Below are 19,437 nucleotides of genomic sequence, written 5' to 3'. Positions count from 1 at the left end.
AAGAGATCAAGTTGTTTTTTGTTTTGAATTTAATGCAGAATTGGGGTTTTGTGTGACCGCAATGTGAGGACCGAGAGAAACTCCATCTCTGCTTACCTTTAGTCTTTATGGCTTTGGTTTGAATGCAGAGTGCAGGCCTGTGTATTTGTAGTGCTGCTTATCAAACCTCGATGCGCACTTTACTGAATCTAAGAGAAAGAGGTTTATCAAAATGTGAAACAAATTTAGCTTCCCGCAATCCAGCACCATCCAACTTCTTCCGCAGCTCTATTTTACACAACGCACATGCATTCACGCTTGCTTTTATGTCACCCTTTCCCGGGTTGCAGACACATTTTTAACATCCTACACTTGACCTTTTGTTCTTTTGAACTGGGGAAACAGTTATTTTTGTACCCGCTGAGGCAGGCAAAGGACATCCCCAACCATTCTGGCCTGTTTTGGATACAGGCTCGCGCTGTTTAGGAGTCCAGTCGACACACAGATCTCTATAAATAGATTTGTTCTTGAAAAATAGTTGCGGTATGATAATCACACATTGCTTCTCTGAAACACGGGCCAAAACAAACCAGATGGCCTGGTCCCAAACAAACCGACGCTGCCACGTTCTCTGTTCTTTCTGCTTTGGCACCTCCCTTCTTTCCAACGTCAAACAATCAGCGACATGTTCTCCAAATTGCATTTGCTGCTCTGGAACAGAAGAGATAGCTCTAAGTGATATGTCCTGTCTTTTAGTTGGTTTTGGATTATTTTCTGTCATACATGGTGGGTTACTGGAATAAAGTGTGCGTCAGTGTGAGTCAGATAAACATTCAGAAGGACCTCATATGGTACAGTCAATGTGCCTGTTTCTCCCTCTCTCTGTCACACTGTACAAGGCCACGAGCTGAAAAACTCCACTTGGAAACCAGGTAGAATAACTGGATAGTACATATTAACAAAGCACACGACTCGCCATTTATCATAAACAACACTGAGCAGCCAGGAAATGTCTGCCTTGCTGCCAGCTTCTTGGTTTCATGTAGATATACTGTATATATACATCCTGTGAAATGGAAATTACTCAAGTTGCAGAGAGACAGAGGGAGGTGTGCAATCATCCCCCTGTGAAATACACCGCTGGGTCCTAATTCTTTAGAAATGAAATCATACACATGGAATAAATGTTTTTTTTATTTATCACCTGTGCTCAAAGTTTGGACCTGGCATTCATTTCACTCTCGTTTTATTAATTGACTAATTGTTCCGTCTGTTTGTTGAGGTGGTTCCAGCTTCTCAAATCTGAATGTTTGCTGGTTTCCTTCTCTGACAGTTGGCTGAATATCTTTTGGTTTGCACTGTGGGTAACTTTTGTTTGACTATGAACTTTTCCAAAACCTATTTATGCACCTCTGTTTCCAAGGCTTGGACTTTTGTTCTTCAGAGCAGCCTGGGGAACAGAAAATGATAACTATCTGTCATGCACAATATCTTCCATGCACTGGTCTTGCAGAACCTACTGAAAAAATGCCCTCAGAAGTAAAGCTTTACAGCAGGGGTTAGATCAAACAGCTATATTGATGCAATAGCAGCAAAATGAAAGAAGAAATCAAATCACTGGCTACATCTGCACAGTGTAAGCTGACATCAGCAATGTTGATTTAATGTTGAACGAACAAATCTTATGGAGGAACACTGTGAGGGGTAAATTTGGGTTGACCGGAGCAAGAAGGTTCCCACTGAACCACAACCTCATAATGTTGTGAAATGAGCTCTTTCAGTTTTTTCTTCATTGTGAGTGGGGTCACCATAATTGCAGAGGTTACTGTCTTTGCAAACAACAGAAAAAGTCCCCTATCATCATAGCTAATTTGGTTGCTTTGATACAGCATGGACTGCAGAAAGAAAAATAATAAAAATAAAATTTGACGACCTGCAAATATTGTTGTAACGATAGCCATCAGATCAACACATCCAGATAATCACCCTCATTTATCAAAGTTTGTGCACTGCAAAAATGGGCTGTGTGCTACAAATCAATATGAATAGACGGGGTAAAGTAGAAGTCAACCTGTGTGACACAGAAAGCAAAATAGCAAAAAGAGACTAATTAAAGAAAGTACAGATGGACTGAATAAAAGAAAAATAGTGCTGAGTCAGAGGGAAAACGATGGCACAGAATGAAGAAAATTGCACGTTACACAAAACGAAATTACATAACAAGAAAAGAAAGAGCCACAAACTGAAACGAATGATACACAATGCCAGCTTATATAAACAGTTTCCTGCAGATAAACAGTGATTCTTGAGAATGGTCTTGAAGTTACAGAGCAGTGTTTCGATTTATAGGTGGCTTTGTCACTTTTTCCATGTTGAAGTTTTTGACACAAGCTTTGTAGATAAATAAATACTGAGGATTATTATGTCACTCAGCCAGGAAAGAGCAACTGAACTGTCCTATTCAGTGTGCTGGTATATTGTTAATTCTTTCCAGCAACAAACCAAAAAGTGGCATGTAAAGAGTGAAGACAGCAGAGCCTCTTGCAGTGCATTAGGGGACAGGTGTAATTCCTCTGTGGCTAATTGAACAGAAGTATCAAGAATAAAACAGCATTGTCTGCATAAAGGTTTGACAAAATTGACAATCATTGGTATGAAAGCACAGAAATTTGAAAATGCTTAAAGTGCGTGTTGACCTCCTGAATGTTGGCAAGCCCTCCGGTGGCTGACTTACCGTAACTGGACTCGAGGTCCACTCATGAGCTGTAGAATAAATGTGGGTAATGATGTGGCATTTAGTGTAATTGTTCTCCTAAATAATGCAAGAGTCAAGTTTGCCCTGAAATAAAACATTAGGGTTGTTGCAGTATGGAAATAATAAAACCCCAAGAGAGAGAGAGAAAAAAAGAGAAAGAGACACACTAAGTACAAAATTTGAAGATATACCGAACAGCACTAAATTCATTGAAACATGTTGTAGTTGGCGGCAGGTAGACTGTCATTAATCAGGGAGACCAACCAAGTCTGAAAAAGTTTGGACGCTGTTTGAAATGTAAATAAAAACAGAATTCAGTCATCGCAAACAAACTGTGTTTGCTGGTTTCCCAGGCGTTCCTCAGCCCATGTAGTAACATCCTTTATCCAACCAAGTGTTGAACCTCGCTCCATCCTCGCCTGTGAGCGATTGAGCCTTTCCAGGATGCCCCTTTCATACCCAATCATGATACTATCACCTGTTACCGATCAACCTGTTTACCTGTCGAACGTTCCAAACAGGTGTTTTTGGAGCATTCCACCACTTTCCCAGCCTTTAGTTGCTCCTGTCCCAACTGGTTTGAAACATGTTGCTGGCATCAAATTCAGAATAAGCAGATGTTTACAAAAATCAATGAAGCTGATGAGGTCAAACATTAAATATACAGTCTTTGTTCTGTGTATGTCAAAAAAGATTAGCAAGTTATCATATTTTATTCATGGTTTACACAGCATCCCAAAAATCCTTTGCTCAACTACAGATGTAGGAATGCATAATGTTTGAGTGTGGTTAATGCACCTTAAACACTAATGTGCATGTTAAGATGTAGTAAAGTACCCTGGGCACCACAGAAAACCATAACTTCCAAAATTGTCTGAGGTGTACATTCACATCAGTTAAATATATGCACGGACACAAGTTGAGGTTTACCAGAAGAAATGTTTCGCATGTACTTTCAAAGTCTCCCTGCTCGAAGAAAAGACCTAAATGTTTATTTTTGAACGAGCCATTACATCTTTATTCAATATCCCTCTTTGTTTGGACAGCCAAGTTCTTAAATCCAGTGATTTCTCCATATGGTAATGGCCAGATTTCCCCATGGAATCAGATAGATCTCGTTGAGATGTTTTTCATGTGAGGATTTAGGGAAGAAATTGGCAGAGATTTGGGTTCCAAAACATGGTGACCCCTCTATTTTCCAAGACTCACACTGAGATAATCTTGGATATCTCAAGTTATGTCTACTTGAACCTCATCCGTGGACGGGTAAGGTTCCACAGTTTCCAATGATATAAATCATCAGAGCTATAGGCTCCGACACTCGTACAGGTCAGAAGAAATGAGCATCAGTGGCAGGAGATGAACAATATGTTGCGTATTTTAAAGTTTATCTGCAATCACAGAAATCAAAGTGAATTATGGTCCACCTACCAGAGCATTCAAACATACCACATGGTCTTCATCAGATGGAGTTTGCTCAGTTGTCATGGAGATGGATCTGTTGACTGAAAGTGAAATGGATGCAGTCATATCAGCTACTGAACTCCCATATCAACCATCTCTGTGGCAACTAAACAAAACTCCATCTGCTGATGACGTCCTGCTATGCAGTTGAAAACTGTGGAAAAAGCTACTAAGATGAACTTGTTGCTGCAAATGTGCAAGTCAGGAATTCATGCTCATGCTCAGCTGGACAGAAATGTAAATTTCAAGTGGTTTTCAAAAGAAAATGGTACAAAAACAATAACCTGGATGGACTTTAGAACGAAAAGCAACTTGCAGATTTACACGTTGACATTACAGAGAGAGTTTCAGCTCTTCTTCTGGTATTAAAATGTCCTTTCAATGGACATGAGACATAAAGAAGACAACTATTTACTTCATTTAGCCTTAGCCAGCAACCTTCCTGCAGAAAACATTGTATTATCAAATGCACTATGGCTAACCTATCTATATATCTATACATACTGCTTGCATCAGTGTGTGTGTGTCTCAGTGGAGATACATGACACCCAGTGGCAAAAGAGCAGCCAAGATCAGCCAGACACCTCTGCTGTCTAACAGCAGGTCCCCAACGATTGGTCAGGGTGATTAACCTCTGCAATGGGCCAATCAGACTGCAGTTCAGGAGGCTAACGACTGCCAGGTGTGTAACAGCACGTGTTGGACCCTCAGCTGACTGAGTTGTCGCCTTCATGTATGGAGATGAAAGAAAACCAGCACTGTGTCCGTCAAAAGATGAAAAGTGGCGTATTTCTTTAAAAAAAACCCTTTCATTTGAGCCTCTGGACAGATTTGTGTACATTATAGTGATCGTTTACACCATTTCAGCATTTGAGTTGGGCCGTGCTCTTCAAAGAACCGTGTGAACTTTGTACAGGGTGACACAGATTCCATTAGACACATTGTTTTATGGCCTTTCCCTGACCTCTCCAGAGGAATTCTTTCATAAAGTTACTGTATGACAGCGATATCCTCTGTTCACAGTAACGCAGTACATTGTGAAATGGGAAGTGTCAAGATAAAAAGTAAGACTGCAAACAGGCGACACATTAGCAAACCTGAGGCCCCACGCCAAGAAGCCGCCCGCTGTAATCCAACACATCTCCTCCTGTGTGTGGGGAGAAAGTGACACATGTTTATGAGGAGCACCTCCGAGGAGTCCTCACTGATCACTTCTCAGCTTTAGATTCGTTTTTATACGAAAGCTGATTTGTGTTTGCTCAGCTTTTGAAGGTGCTTTATAGGGACAACAGATTGCTGCAGATCTTACAAAACTCTAATCTTTTCATGCATGTCAACTCAATAACATTTGATAACAATGCTTTTAAGATACAGTGGGATAAAACTTCAATCCTGGTAACCTAGTATTACTCAGAGGTGATCTCAGATAAACATATTACAGTCATCTGATTCCTCACCTTAAGCTCCTACGACTCATTTCCCACGTACACAGTTTGTAGCTGTTACACTCCAGAGCACAGACTCATTATGAGTGAAACTGAATCTGCATCAAAGCTTAAGGTGTCGGTTCACCCCATTTTCTCCCCTCATATCCGAGCAGTACTTAGTCATGCAAATGGTTTTGGTTTTATTTGCCCATGTTTTGATGTATCTCCATTGGAGACTTTTGTAGCCACCTCCAATGCAATACAAATGGTGGAATTTCATTCGTGGTGCTAAACACATTGGATAAATATCTCTGAAAAAGTCAACAGCATTTTCAGAAACAACGTCCCTCTTACTGTAAGTGTCGTTAGCAACAAGCAGTTTTAATTGGGAATGATTTTCTGCTGAAGCACGGCTTGTGTATTGTGTCGCAGTTGACCTGGATACTGCCATCGCTCTCTCAAACTCAAACAGAATTTTTGATTTTTTTGTTTTTTGGAAATCCAAACTAAAATTATACTGCAGCTTTTGTTGCTATTTTTCCATTTTTCAGAAGAGTATGAAATCGTTTTTGGACATACTTGTGGAAAGAGTGTGTAAGCTGCAGGCCACTTGGTGGGCATTTCCCATGGCAGCAGTTGGCTGACATCTATTGACACGCTAACAATATCTGTGGTGGCCGACTTACTGGAGCACATCTTGTTCCTGACATCTTCACAAGAGGTTTTTCTTTCCTTTTTCCACACAGTGTTGGTTATCAACCGCTATCTTAATTCAAGAAGTTTGTCCCTTTGCAGCATGCAACATGTGGGATGACCCATCATGTTGTTTTCAAAGGAAAAGGGAAGCTAGCAAGCTAGGCTAACTAGCTTCCACTTTCCGAGTGGAAGTTATTTTTTGCTCATGCTATTTCAACACCTGCTGAATGCCACTATGAAGTGGTTCGAAATCGTATACTGACCTGCTGTGTACTATATACTCAATCAGTATGTCCCGAAGGATGCTCAAGCCGTACATCTTCTTGGCATCACATGACTCCATCGATCACAATACTATTGGTCCAAGCTGCCATTGAATGAAAATTGTTTATCACAAATGTAAATCGGCAGTATTTCTTCCACTCAGGGTGATATTATCCAGTATTATTTTAAGGAAGAAAATGTTAATCTAATGATCTGTAAATGAGGAGATCCAGGAGGAGGTGCTGTCCTGGCATTTACTTATGCTTGTTATCTTATAAAGTTGACCTAATGCAGTGTTTAACTATAGAGTGTTGTGTTCCTCCCACATTAAACAGAACAGGGGGACTAGCTCTGTTGGCTGTCTTTCTTTTATGATTCCAGTAAAGTTTAAGTTGACTTGGGTAGTCGTTGTGATCAGCAGAGGTCTCAGCTCAGATGTCTTAAAAGCTTTGGAAATCAGTCTGACAAGATACCACCAGGGGTAAATGGGAAAATATGCTGTTTGCAATCTGGGTGAAATGACTCCTGAATGATGACATGCACTGTTGCTACTTCGACTTTCTAAATATCCCCAGTGGATATTAGAGGAATTAGATGGCAGGACACCAACCTCTCTCCCTAGAGGTGTTGTTGAGTAAAACCAAATTATTCCCCTCACAGCTCAATATTTTGGTTATTAATGAGCCTTGACGAATCGCATTACTAAGTTACTTTAACAGGAACAATCAGATTAGCATGCATTTGCCTGTTAAGTCCCAGATCTGGCTGAGCAGATGTCTGTTCCCTAATACATTTCATTAACATAAATTACAAGACGCCATCTCTCTGTCAATCTCTATGTCTGTGTTTCTCTCTCATTCTTAGAAACAGGCCTCGGGAAAAGCATCTCATCCTCTTGAGTTCATTACTTGGCCGATCTTTGGATTACCCCACTTAGCATTTGAGTGCATAATGGATCTTGACAGGAAAAAAATGCAGATGTCAGATGAGTTGGGGATTGTTGGTCTCGTCAATATGCAGCGAACTCGGTAAACACAGCCGCTGACTATTTAAAGCAGCCTGTCAAAGCGTCATCCTGAAAATCCCTCTTGATGATGTGCCTTGGCTATTCGTCAGCGCAGCAGAGATCGTAAGAGCTTTGGAAAATGGAGAGTAGATGTGCAGCGAAGTCTGTTCTTTATCAAAGCAGTAGCAGACCTCATCCTCGACACTGCATGTTTTTAGTCCTCAGAACCAGGAATTAGCTGATGGGAGACATGCTACCCTCAAGTTAAGCAGCACTTTGGGATGTGAGTTTACTCTTAACTGGAAAATATCTCCAGAAACATCTGTTGAATTGTAGACAACGGTTAATACTTCAGCATGTGTCACAATGACGCACAGGAACCTGCACCGATAATGTACTCGCAGGCTCTTATCCAAATTTGCCATGTCCAGTGGTCATTTGGTGCCACTGATTATACGCATGAGTCACCATTGCATTGTAGGATTACACATACTGGTTTAGTGGCTTTGTGAATTCCCCACTGTGACCTGCACTCACACTGCAGCCATTTACACAGCTGTCCAAATACAGGAGTCTTTCACATTCAATGACTTTCTTTCCTGGGGAGTCTACCAGTCTCTCTCTTTGAGGGTTTCAACCTGATGCCTCAGAGCTACAAGCTTCACTAAGGCTGGAGGTGCATACAGAGTGTTCAACATCTCCTCGAAACGTAAAATACTGTTTTTCTATTTGTTACTTTCTCATCGGAAAAGCCGAACTGGGTGTAAGGTTCACTACACGCCCGTGGTCCCCTGTTGTCCAGAAATGAACTCAGGAAATTGCTTTCAGTGAGAGTGAACCATACTTAATAACAGGACCTCACTGGCATGGTGCTGCAGTCCTGCGCTTTGGATGTGCAATCTCTTCTGCTGGGAGGAAGCGAAACAGAGAGAGCGTGAGAGAAACAAAGACATTAAGAGAAAAAGCGTTTGATGCGGTGGATTAGGGCAAGGCGTGCTCTGATGGTGATATGTAGGGCTGTCAAAGGGATGAAGGAACTGTCAGATCCGCATTGCAGCAATTCCCATTCACACCACGAGTGAGTTCACAGTGCGACACACCCTGAAGAAATCTGCGTCCAAGCTGCATATTAGTTTTCGATTTGTGTGTTGAGCAGCGAGCGTCTGAAGAAACTCAGCGTGGGAGTGATGGCTGAGCAGTCCCACGGACATGCTGTTTGTTGTAATAATCCTCAGAGTGAAAAGATGGCAAGATGTTTGAATACTAATTTATCTCATCGCCTCCTACATCAGATGGATAATTACCAGGTGATGCTCAGCAGCTGTTTGGTTGATTACAGCTTCATTACTCAGTGTTTAAAAACCTCCATATCTGCATCCACAATGCATCGAAAATGGCGTGGACTTTCTGTAGCGCACGTTTTAATGGCAGGTTTTTAGATTAATAGTTTGTGACTTTTTGTCCTAAATAGATATACAGAGAACATCTTGATGTGCACAGAAAATGGTGCACTTCACTGTATGTGACTCTTGGAGTGGAAGAGGAGCTAGCTAGCATAACCTACTATGGTCACCACTGCTGAACAGATGAAAACTAAGAAAAAAAAAAAGAGAGAGAGAGAGAGATAAGAGGAGAGAATTTTTGTGTCACCTGAAATAAAACTTTGCTTGAATGGCATACTAATTTGGTAATTAAAGTCAGGCATGTAGGATTTGGTGCCATCTAGTGGTGAGGTTGCAGATTGCAAACAACTGAATAACCCTCAACTCTCCTACGATGGCCGTAAAACTCACAATTTCTTTACATTGTTGCAATTCAAAGTTTATTACTGATGCAACACTAAATTCCCATGAACAATAAATCCAGCACAATGTCACAGTGAGTCACCTCCTGAATCCTGATCCCCTTCCTCAGCTTCAGTCTCCATCCAGCAGCCTGGATCTCGTACCAGTGGTGGTTATTACACATTCAACATGTTCAGTTTGGGCTGAGCAGCCCCTACGAGGACTAATATATCGTAGATTCTGCACAGTATGCACTCTACAGTTATTGCATGCCTGCAGCCTTCTTGCATGCTTTTCAACTATAAAATCGTTTAAACTGGGCATCAATGTCCCATACATGTGGGCTGGCAGTGGGAAAACTTGTGGTTTCATGAAAGGTACGAGGCATCATGAGAAGACAAAGAACAGTGGGAACTGTGTGTTTAAACACAAGACAAGGGGAAATACCTGTCCGGCTCTGGATGGATGACATGTTAAACAGGTTGCTTATTGTTCTTTAACATTATATAGCTGTTACAGGGCAGTATTTCATGATTTAGTCTGTTGTTGTGGTGTAAATTAACGTCGTGCGGTCCTGCAGATGGAAATGTGATTCCAAGACATTCCTTACACTCCGCTCTTTCCTCTCCTTCTCTCTCTCTCACTCACTTTCCGTCTGTATTTCTTTCTTTCTGTCTTTGCTTCTTTATTTTTTATTCTCTCCACCGTGTTAATGTTGTTCCAGGTGTTCTACATGTACTCAATCACAACAAAAAATAAATATCTCTCAGGAGACGTTTCTTGCAGCATGTTATGTCTTCTTGCTGTCTTTATTACTGCTCACTCCACCAACTGCTCCCCCCTCTTCCTCCTCCTGATGTGTTTCCATGTCGTGACTCCCTCCTCTTCCTCTTCCTGATGTGTTTCAGGCTGTTCCTGAAAAGCCACAGTGGGACTGCAGGCAGACAGAGCAGTCTAGTAATCCACGGAGCAGATTTCAGCACCAAGGACATGGACAATGACAACTGCATGTGCAAGTGCGCCCTCATGCTCACTGGTGGTAAGTGCAGCCAAACATAATCACACATTGATGGAAAATTATTTACTATTATCTTTATTAGTAGCATTATTTATGTAGTTTCAACCATGATTTGTATCGCTTATGATAACACTGTATTCACAAAATTATTGCTTAGATGAGGGAATATGGCAAGACCGCTACATGGAAGTTCAACACAGCAAGAATTTTCTTTGGTCAGACAGTCAGACAGTTTAGCCAGATTATCAAAATGACTCCATTTGCCGGTAAACCTAACATGTAGGTGGCAATCCTTCATTGCGCAGGAGAACTGTGTGTGCACAACGGCAAGTAGGGTAGATCAAAAAGCAGACACAACATTAAGCGACATTAGCATTTATTTGGACTAGCATCTCTGGTCACCTGATGAACACAAGTCCAATATTCACTCTCTGGTTTTGGTCTCCACCAACCCCTGAAGGAAATATCCAACTCTTAGCTGCTGTCCGTTCAGCAGCTAGTCGCTAACCTTGTGTGTTTGTCTATAAGAGGTCTTTTCTCCCTGAAAGCAGCTTCCTGCTGCTGCTGGAAACAAGGGAGGACTGTTTTAAAACTAAAACAATGAGCTAACAGATGCTAAAAATGTCCCACAGAGTCGGGTGATATTCCCTTTGGGTTTGTTACAACCAACGAGTGCTTTAACATTACACGTAGTCATCTGATCCCATGTTAATATAAACATACTCATTCTTTTTCTCTTCCATATAATTTTAGCTCGCCAGAAGGTTTGGGTTTATCAGACTTCTTATCATCAAAGTCGTCTTGTTCTCACATCTCGTCTAGTAACTTGGGGGGGTACAATGTTATTATTACCAACAGAAATCAAGGGGAAAGCTACAAAAAAAAGGCCCAAGATGTAATAAATCAGAATGATCCTTTAAGTATCTGTTTTTGGCACCAGCGAGACGATACAACAACAGCACGATGTAACCGTTCCAAAAGCCATTTTCTCTGATTGGCTGTATAACCAACCCCTCAGTGTTCATTGCCCAGTCATTAGTTCAGGTCATTATGATCACAACCTGCCCTTGCAAGACATGCAACAGGCTAACGTGGCCACTTACACATCTATCTGCACCTATTAGGCGATATTCCGCATCCCCTCCCAGTTGCGCTGTGGTTGGAAACGAGCACATTATAAAAATCCCTGGGCGCGGCACCAAGTGTCAGAGAGATTTAAAATGACTCTGCTTCTCCTGCTGTGTAAGTGGAGCCCGCTGACCCTCGCTGTCACCTCATGGCAGCCCTGTTCCAGCCGAGTCCTGACCTGGTACTAATCAAGCATTTCTAAGTGCAGATTTAAGATCAGCATTACCTCTTAGGTCATTGTGAATGCAGTGGGTTAAAGAGAACTGGCATCTGATCACTGATCAACACCCCCATTGAGCTTGATTCATAGCCTGCCTACGGCCAGCCACGAAGGAAAGGCATGACAACATGTAGTCAAGGCTGGTCTCAACCCAGCACCGCGCTCGCTTATTGTATGTCCAGTATATCATTTATTCCCTGCGTTTATAAGCGCAGGGCTGACATCAAATGATGTAAGTGTCTGGAGTATACAAGAGGAAAATACTTCTCTGCTACATTTATGAGGGAAAATGCAGCATGTCGTGTCAAGAATACAGAGGGGGATATAATGTGGACACACACATACTGTAATGTATATAGTAACCCAGCAGCAGAGCATACAGTAAGGATAAGGCACTGACAGTAGGAGGAAGAGGGGATCCCTCTATCATGAGAACAAACTGCACTAGCTGAGACGTTTTTCAGAAGAAGACATCCCCGCTGGTTTACAAGTCAGTAAAAATCTCTGGGCTGGAAACGGAGTACACTGATCATAAATCCCGAAGGATTGCTGCTGTGCATGCTGAATGTTTATGTGTGTGACGGCGGCTGTGCGGTCTGTGGTTTATCAACAAGTGAGGGATGGCAAGCGGGACGCATTCGCTGTATTCTGCTTGGTGGTTTAAGAGGGAAAAACACTGTCTCAATGAAATAAAACAGCAGGTTGCACAACATGCACTTCGTGACATGCAATTCTCAAACCCTGCAAGACATTCCCATCAGCTTTCTCTGCTCGTGCTGTCGACTGTCCTTTCACTCGAATGTGGTCTGGTGTCGTAAACTATTTCCTGATTATGTCTTGCAAACTGTGGCCTCTTTTTTTGTGATTAAGTGGCTCACAATCATTGAATGTCTTATTCAATGTTTCTCACCCACTTGGGAGCAGTGGAAACAACAATACAGACATATTATCTCCTCTTAAGTTCACATGTCAACCTTATTGCTTATTTACACATCCAGCAGGTAGCCATCTGGCAAATGTAAGTCCAAGACTCATTTTTAGCTCAATTTTCCTCCACCAACTCCCGAGGGAAATATCTGAGTCTTTAGCTGCTAAATGCTCCACTGTGTTCATCAGCTAGTCGCTAACTGTGCCTGGCAGGTCGCACACAAAGGGTTTTTTAGAGCTTATTCCTTTAAAGCAGCCGTGTGCTGTAACTGGAAGCGATGGGGGTGAACCGAAACAGTAGAATTGCTGGCACTACAACCAAAACACTGAGATTAAAGATGTCAAAATGCCCCATAGAGCTGAGGGAATCTGTTGGGTAATAGTTTCCCAGTGGGTTCGTGGCTACAAGCGACTCCTTTCACATTAGAACAATCATTCAGTCCAGTCTTAATTTAGAAATATATCAGCTTTAATCCTACAGAACCTCCCCAGTTTGAGGACCAGTCCTCAATGAATTTCATGTGAAAACTGAGTAGAGCAAGTGCAATTTCATATTCGATTCCCACTGACTCCAACATCCTCAACTCATATGCAGCAGTGGAAATGTAAGGAGGTGTCCACCCGCTCCCTGCTATGATGAGCATGTGTCTTACGATGAAGCAGCAATCAGTGTGAAATTCATATGTGTGATGCATGCCAGCAACAAGGGCAGAACTTTGCTCCCGATTACTGACCGGTCTTGTGAAATGTCATACTGTAAGTCATGGTGGTATTCAGGTCTGAGAGCAGAGAGGAGCAGCGCTGCCATTTGTCACTGTGTGACTGACACATGCCATTCCTCACATATGTTCTATATCTGACTGTATCAGAGAGGCTGTGCTGACTAGTCCAGATTTAAGACTGGACAGATTACTGGCGTGGAATAGATGTTATGTCCAGTAAATCTCTGTTATCCAAAACCCACAATACTAATGATTTTAATAACAGTAACTATAACTTCTGTAAAAAATTCTGTTAAATTGTGTGGGTAGGAAAATAGAGGTTGTTAACAAAGTATGGAGGTGCTAAACCCTTCAGAGCCTTACAAACTTGCAATAACCAATGCTTCAACAGACAAGGCACCAATGTGTTGCTTAGAGGATAAAATAACCGCCCTCTAAGTCCAAGCACATCTACCTTTTCTCTAAATACCAGATGTGCATGTGGGAAATTGTGAAATGTGTCACCTTGGGAGAAGAATAAAAGTTTCCCATGCCATCGGCAGCGCCGGAGCTCACGCACTCGCACTCTTCGCTTTAAATAGAAAGAGGTACCGAAAGTGTTCAGCAACAGGTACTGGCATGCATCTGAACCCAGTGACAGTAACACGTTGAGCAGATAGCGGTGAAATGGTGTCTGAACCGATGCCATCGCTCTGCTGGAGAGGTCATGGGAAACATTCAACCTTTACCAAGGACAAGCCTTATTGTGACTGAGGTGACTTTATCAATACCTTAAAAAAACTCATATACTGCCATCTTACTCTACATTTTAATTCATATTCTATGTTTGTCCTGATTCTGTGTGCAGGTTGGTGGTTTGATGCCTGCGGCCCGTCCAACCTTAACGGCATGTACTTCACCCAAGGACAGCACATAGGGAAGTTGAACGGTATCAAGTGGCACTACTTCAAGGGTCCCAGCTACTCGCTACGAGCCACCGTCATGATGATCCGCCCCCTGGACTTCTCCTAGTCCTTCGACCTTGCGAACTTTTAACTCTCCAAACGGCTACATAGCACATTAGAGGGACGCTTCCTATTTTATCCTCTCGTCTCATCTCATTTCGCAGGTCATGGGAGTCGTCCAGCGAATCTTTTATTCAACCTTCCCCAGAGAAACTGCAGTTCCTGTGCTGCTGTTGGCTCATAAACTTTTCCCTTCAATGAACTGAAAAGCAGCCATGGGGAGGAAGACACGATTCACCTGAGCTGGTTTCACAAACTTGACCTTATTTAAGGACAAACGCGCCCAGGTGCGTTATCTCACGCCTGGAATTGATGCACATTTTCAGCTTGTGTGAGAATTCAAGCATGATGTCAAACCACAACTTTCCTGGGGACCTGTGTTGTAATAGTATGGAGGACTTGAACTCTTCTGAATGGAAAGCAGCTATCACAGAGCAGCACTGACTCTTTTAGACTGCAGGACAGAACTAACCGGGAAGGAGACGGATGAGAGATGTGGCTTTTTTTTTTTATTAAAATGTTGCTCACAGAACGCAGTGCATAAATCTTATGATTGTATTATATATTGTGTTTTTAGTATTGTTTTTGTTATCCCAACGGTATACAATATCCAAAGTGAGATGAACTCGTCTTTTGTACTGTACAGTGTATACTGAATTTCTGTCTGTATTATGCATAGAACAAGCTCAGTTTTAAGATGACCTTGAAGTGCAAGTGCTTGGTAGTAGTTATAAGGGTCACTTGCAGTATTTGCTGGCGATTACACGTTAGCTGTCTTGACAGAGTGTGATTATTTTTAGGGTTCAAGATGTGAGGTTATTATTGGATTACATTCTGGACTGAGACACATTTGCCTTTGTTTTTGGCTGAGAAACATCTAATTCCAGCCAAGGTTCAGATTGTGAGTGATCACCTTACCGCTGCTCAATATGAAAAACAAGGACATTAAGTCAGATGCATTTAATTAGTGATATATAACAATACAGCTGTGTGCGCCCGGGGGAAGAAAACGCACATTTGCATATACAACAAGTAATGTGTGGAGATATACAGTATATTCATGAGTGTAATGATGTCGTGATCCTTCCATATTCACAAATATGTAAATGCTTATATTAAGCTGGTGTCCCACATGTACAAGACTCATTAAGACTAAGGTCGAAGGTCGTATTACTGAATCTTATTTCTAACCATAGAGGACATTATGAAACTCCAAGACTGGTCCTGTCAGGTTGCCATATTCTAACCTCTTACCTTAAGACAAAGAGCAGATCATTAAGACAAGTTACGTCCAAGGTATTTTCACAGGCATCGACATGACACAGCGTCAGAATCCAGCTCGTTTCTGTTTCTCATCAATGCGGCTTTGAGAAAAAGGAGTTAGAGTTGGATATGAAGCATGAAATTAATGATTCCACCAAGTGATCCGTGTGAACACGTTTCATAACTTCCAGCTTGTAACAACAGAATCTACTGTGGAGTATTTACTAATGGTACATGTGGCAAGAGGATGAAGTGTATCTGGAACTTGTAAAACTACAATTGACATGTTTATTAGCATACTAAAATTGTATAATTTAATGTGTGTGTATACGTAGAGCAGCTTTCCTGAGGAAAGCTATTCTTTTTTTCTGCTTTTACTCTGCTACAAGTACAAAGTTTTGAAGTCGAGCATAAAACGTGGAAATTAAGATAATAACCCTGGAGAAATGTGCCTTTGATAACTTTGCTTTTACCTCATTAAATTCCAGATTTGCAGATTTATTTAAACTTCTTTTTGTAACATGTGGTCAGTGCTGTGTGGCTAGATTAAATAAAAGAGCATGTGATGCACTTATGTTTTCAATCTGCGTTTAGGCTGCACTTTTTGGGCCAAATTGATGTGATGATAGACAAAGGTTTAAAGTCCGGCTTGGCCCTCATCACGCCTTTCTTTAAGCTGATGCGCTTTAACTTCAAAAAGCGTCCTTTCGCGATAGCATCTCCAGCATCAGCTTAAATCTTCAGATACAAATGCTGCACTGTATTCCATGCAAAGGAAGCTTATTGTACAGAGATGAATCCCATAGATAGACCGACATGCCTTCTTCCATCTTTTGAGGACCGAACCAGATGGTGCAAACATTAAACCTCCCTCTCCAGCCAGGCAGCGGAGTGGCCATTGTCTGGAGTGGTGACTCGCTTGCTTGCTTTCTAGTGGCAATGACAGATTGCTGAAGTGTCAAACGATGCTGTTGGGACCTGTAGTGTCTCTCCATAGTTGACATTCCTGGGCCTAATCAGAGGTTAAACAAATTACTGCAGCCTGCAAACCGCTGCGCGTCCTTCAGCGCCTGCAGTGACCCGACACCCTCGCTGGAATGTGTTCTATAGAGAGTCTGAAGCAGCGGAGTGTGAAGAGAGTCCGCGCAAGCTGGCAAACACCTATGTGGGTCTTTAGCGTTGTCCTTTGTTGGTGCGAGGACAGGAGGTGCGGAGAACCACTTCTAAACTGGGGGAAGTTTTGTCTCCAGTGGACATTCAGGATGTCAAGCAAAGTGGCGTTTCACAAACACACACACACACACCACCAACTTCTTAGATCCACAGCCAGGTTGCTCTGCAGAAAGTGGATCCTTTCCTGTTAGCTGAGGAGGAGCTGAGGCCTGGCGAGGCGATGGGACTCCCCGAGGGCGGTGGAGCTGCAGATGGACAGCGTTGGACCCCGACCAAATCAGATATGACAGAGTACAGTACCTGCAGTATGAACACTCAGGGCCACTGAATCCCCCAAAGAGACCACCTGCTCACATGGAATAAGTAAAAATAGAACATCTGTCTATAGCCCTCATTGGCTTTGTATCAGATATAATGCAAATATGCCTTTAGATGATGTGCTTAATACACCTTTAGTGTCAGTTTTATTGGTCACCATCAGCGGTCAGTCAGATGGTAGAACACCTTCTGAAAAACAAACAGTCTGAGTGGCAGGACAGCGAAACGAAGCGCACATGACAACATCTTGCTGTGGTGATGTTGTATTGTTTACAAAGAACGGAATAAAATTATTTTGCATCTGTTTTTTTAATGGATTTATTCTGGGAATGCATGTAGCTATAAAATCCAGCTTTCTCTTGACATTCTGCTGCAAATTATTCTTTAATTCCCTCCAAAACATTGAGGTCATTCATTCATTTCTGCGTATCATCTGGTTGTGTTGGTGTTATCATTGCCGGTATTCTTCGCTTCACCTAATTTTACCATCCTGCTCTCAATATCCAGTTTGCCGTCTACCATTTGCCTTAATCCTTGTGAATGCAGCATGAAACTTGACATCTATGGCAAGTCGAGCATTACATTCACTATATCAAAGGCATGAAAAAGGTGTTTGCTTCAACCTGTTCAGTGGCACACAGAGGCGGCGGCATTGCTGGAGCAAGAAAACGTGGACATTTAAATCTTAACGTTATTAATGCCACAAATCCTAATGAAAAACTGTCTTCGCACACAGTACAGTGCAGTGGACTCAACTCAGTCTCTTCAGTCTGAGTAAAAATAACACAACATTCAAATTACGTGCAGCGCATTCAACAAAGCCTTTAAAAGCAGGTTGTATATCTTCTTTCTTTCCCATTAGTCAAATCTCACCTCTTTCCGATTTGTAATCACATCCATTGAATGTTGTTTATTCCAGCTGTTTTCACATTTTCTCCTTCAAAGGCCATCTTGTGTCCTCAGCCTTTGTTGGAAGAGCTCGCTGCGTAGCTTCCCTGTAGTTTTGTCTTTCTGTGACAGTGACATAATTTTGCCTGTTTCTAAATTAATGTGTGGGTCTTAAATGTTTTCATGTTATGGGGCGCTCACCAAGTCCAGAAAAAAAAGATGTCATCTGTTGAGGCACGTAGCCGGCACACAGGTTTTAAAGCTGCCACAGCACAGAGTGTGGTGCTGAAGGGGCACTGGGCAATGAACTCATAAATTCATCAGATGTAAGCCAACCTGAAATCATTACAGCGAACGCTGACATCAGTGCCTCCAACTCATTCTCCTTTTCGCTGAACACTGTTATCCCAAGCCACCTCAGTGCAGACATGTTGAGATTTGGGTTCAGCTTGTGCACTGAAAAAATCGCTGTTTCTCCTCAAACATGCAGAGCTTCATCACAAACTGAGGCGATATCCAGTTCAGGGGTAGATTTCCAAATCTGCACCAATGAGTTATCTGATCTCTGATTTCTCAACACTACCAAAGCCCAAGCAACCTTTTCTCTTGACTTCTTTAACAAGAATGATTGCCGTTTGTTCGCACTGGTCATCAAAGAAAGAGAGGTTTTGTCCAATTGTCTGGAGAAAAGCTGTAAGATTGTTATGTTGGTAATTATAAAGTGATTTGGCATTGTGTCATGATGCGGTTTGGGAAAATAAATGGACTAGAATGAGAATGTAAACGTGAGTCGAGGTGAGAGAGTCCCTCATCTAGAAAAAGTGAAAAGCAGCCTGATATGATTGATGGTCTGTGGGAGTGAGAAAGACACTCGGTGTACACAGAGAGTGTAAAGCAAAGAGAGGCTGCAGGCCCCAGCAGGAGCCATTCAAACAGATAATAGCATGAAGGCCTCGTCGCTGGAATAAAGGGCTTAAAAGTATCAGCTGCAAATGCTCTTTCCTTCTGAACTCAGCGAAGGCTGAATCAGCCAACATGGACCCCAGAGAGACTTCTTGGAAGTTCAAACTGATGAACATTTGTTTGTTTAATTCATAAAATTGTTATTTTATTTGTCTATTCCTGTGACAAGTTGGAACATTAACAAGAGGAACCAGCATGGAGGTCAGAAAGTAGTATGTTGGATAAAGAAACAGTAAATGAATGAATGCGCCGTTCCTATTTTGGGCTTTTGATTTCAGCGCTCAGTGTCCATAACATTATACAAGTTGATGTAACGAGTGAGAAGTGTGTGGCCAATTATTGCTCCAGAGGCTGCCGCGGTCACAAGTAATGAAGTGCGATTCCTGACTGACGCCAAGCGAGCCAAGAGCAACATGTTTTCATAAGATCTCTGGTAAC

At 42.1% G+C, this 19,437-nt stretch overlaps 1 protein-coding gene across 2 annotated transcripts in view; it reads left to right on the top strand.

Moving 5' to 3' along the window:
- The window catches only part of angpt1 (angiopoietin 1), a 53,451-nt gene extending 37,211 nt beyond the window's left edge, over positions 1-16,240 (top strand). For both annotated transcript variants that reach the window (XM_076755276.1, XM_076755277.1), the window contains exons 8-9: positions 10,284-10,414; positions 14,238-16,240. In XM_076755276.1, the coding sequence (XP_076611391.1) occupies positions 10,284-10,414; positions 14,238-14,401 (295 nt within the window). In that variant the 3' untranslated portion in view covers positions 14,402-16,240. The remainder of the gene's footprint in view (positions 1-10,283; positions 10,415-14,237) is intronic.
- Positions 16,241-19,437: the final 3,197 nt, after the last annotated feature.

This window comes from Chaetodon auriga, chromosome 17 (assembly GCF_051107435.1).
Source record: "Chaetodon auriga isolate fChaAug3 chromosome 17, fChaAug3.hap1, whole genome shotgun sequence".
Classification (NCBI taxonomy): Eukaryota; Metazoa; Chordata; class Actinopteri; order Chaetodontiformes; family Chaetodontidae; genus Chaetodon; species Chaetodon auriga.
Note: the sequence above shows the minus strand (reverse complement) of the source record. Positions and strands in the feature narration are given on the sequence as shown.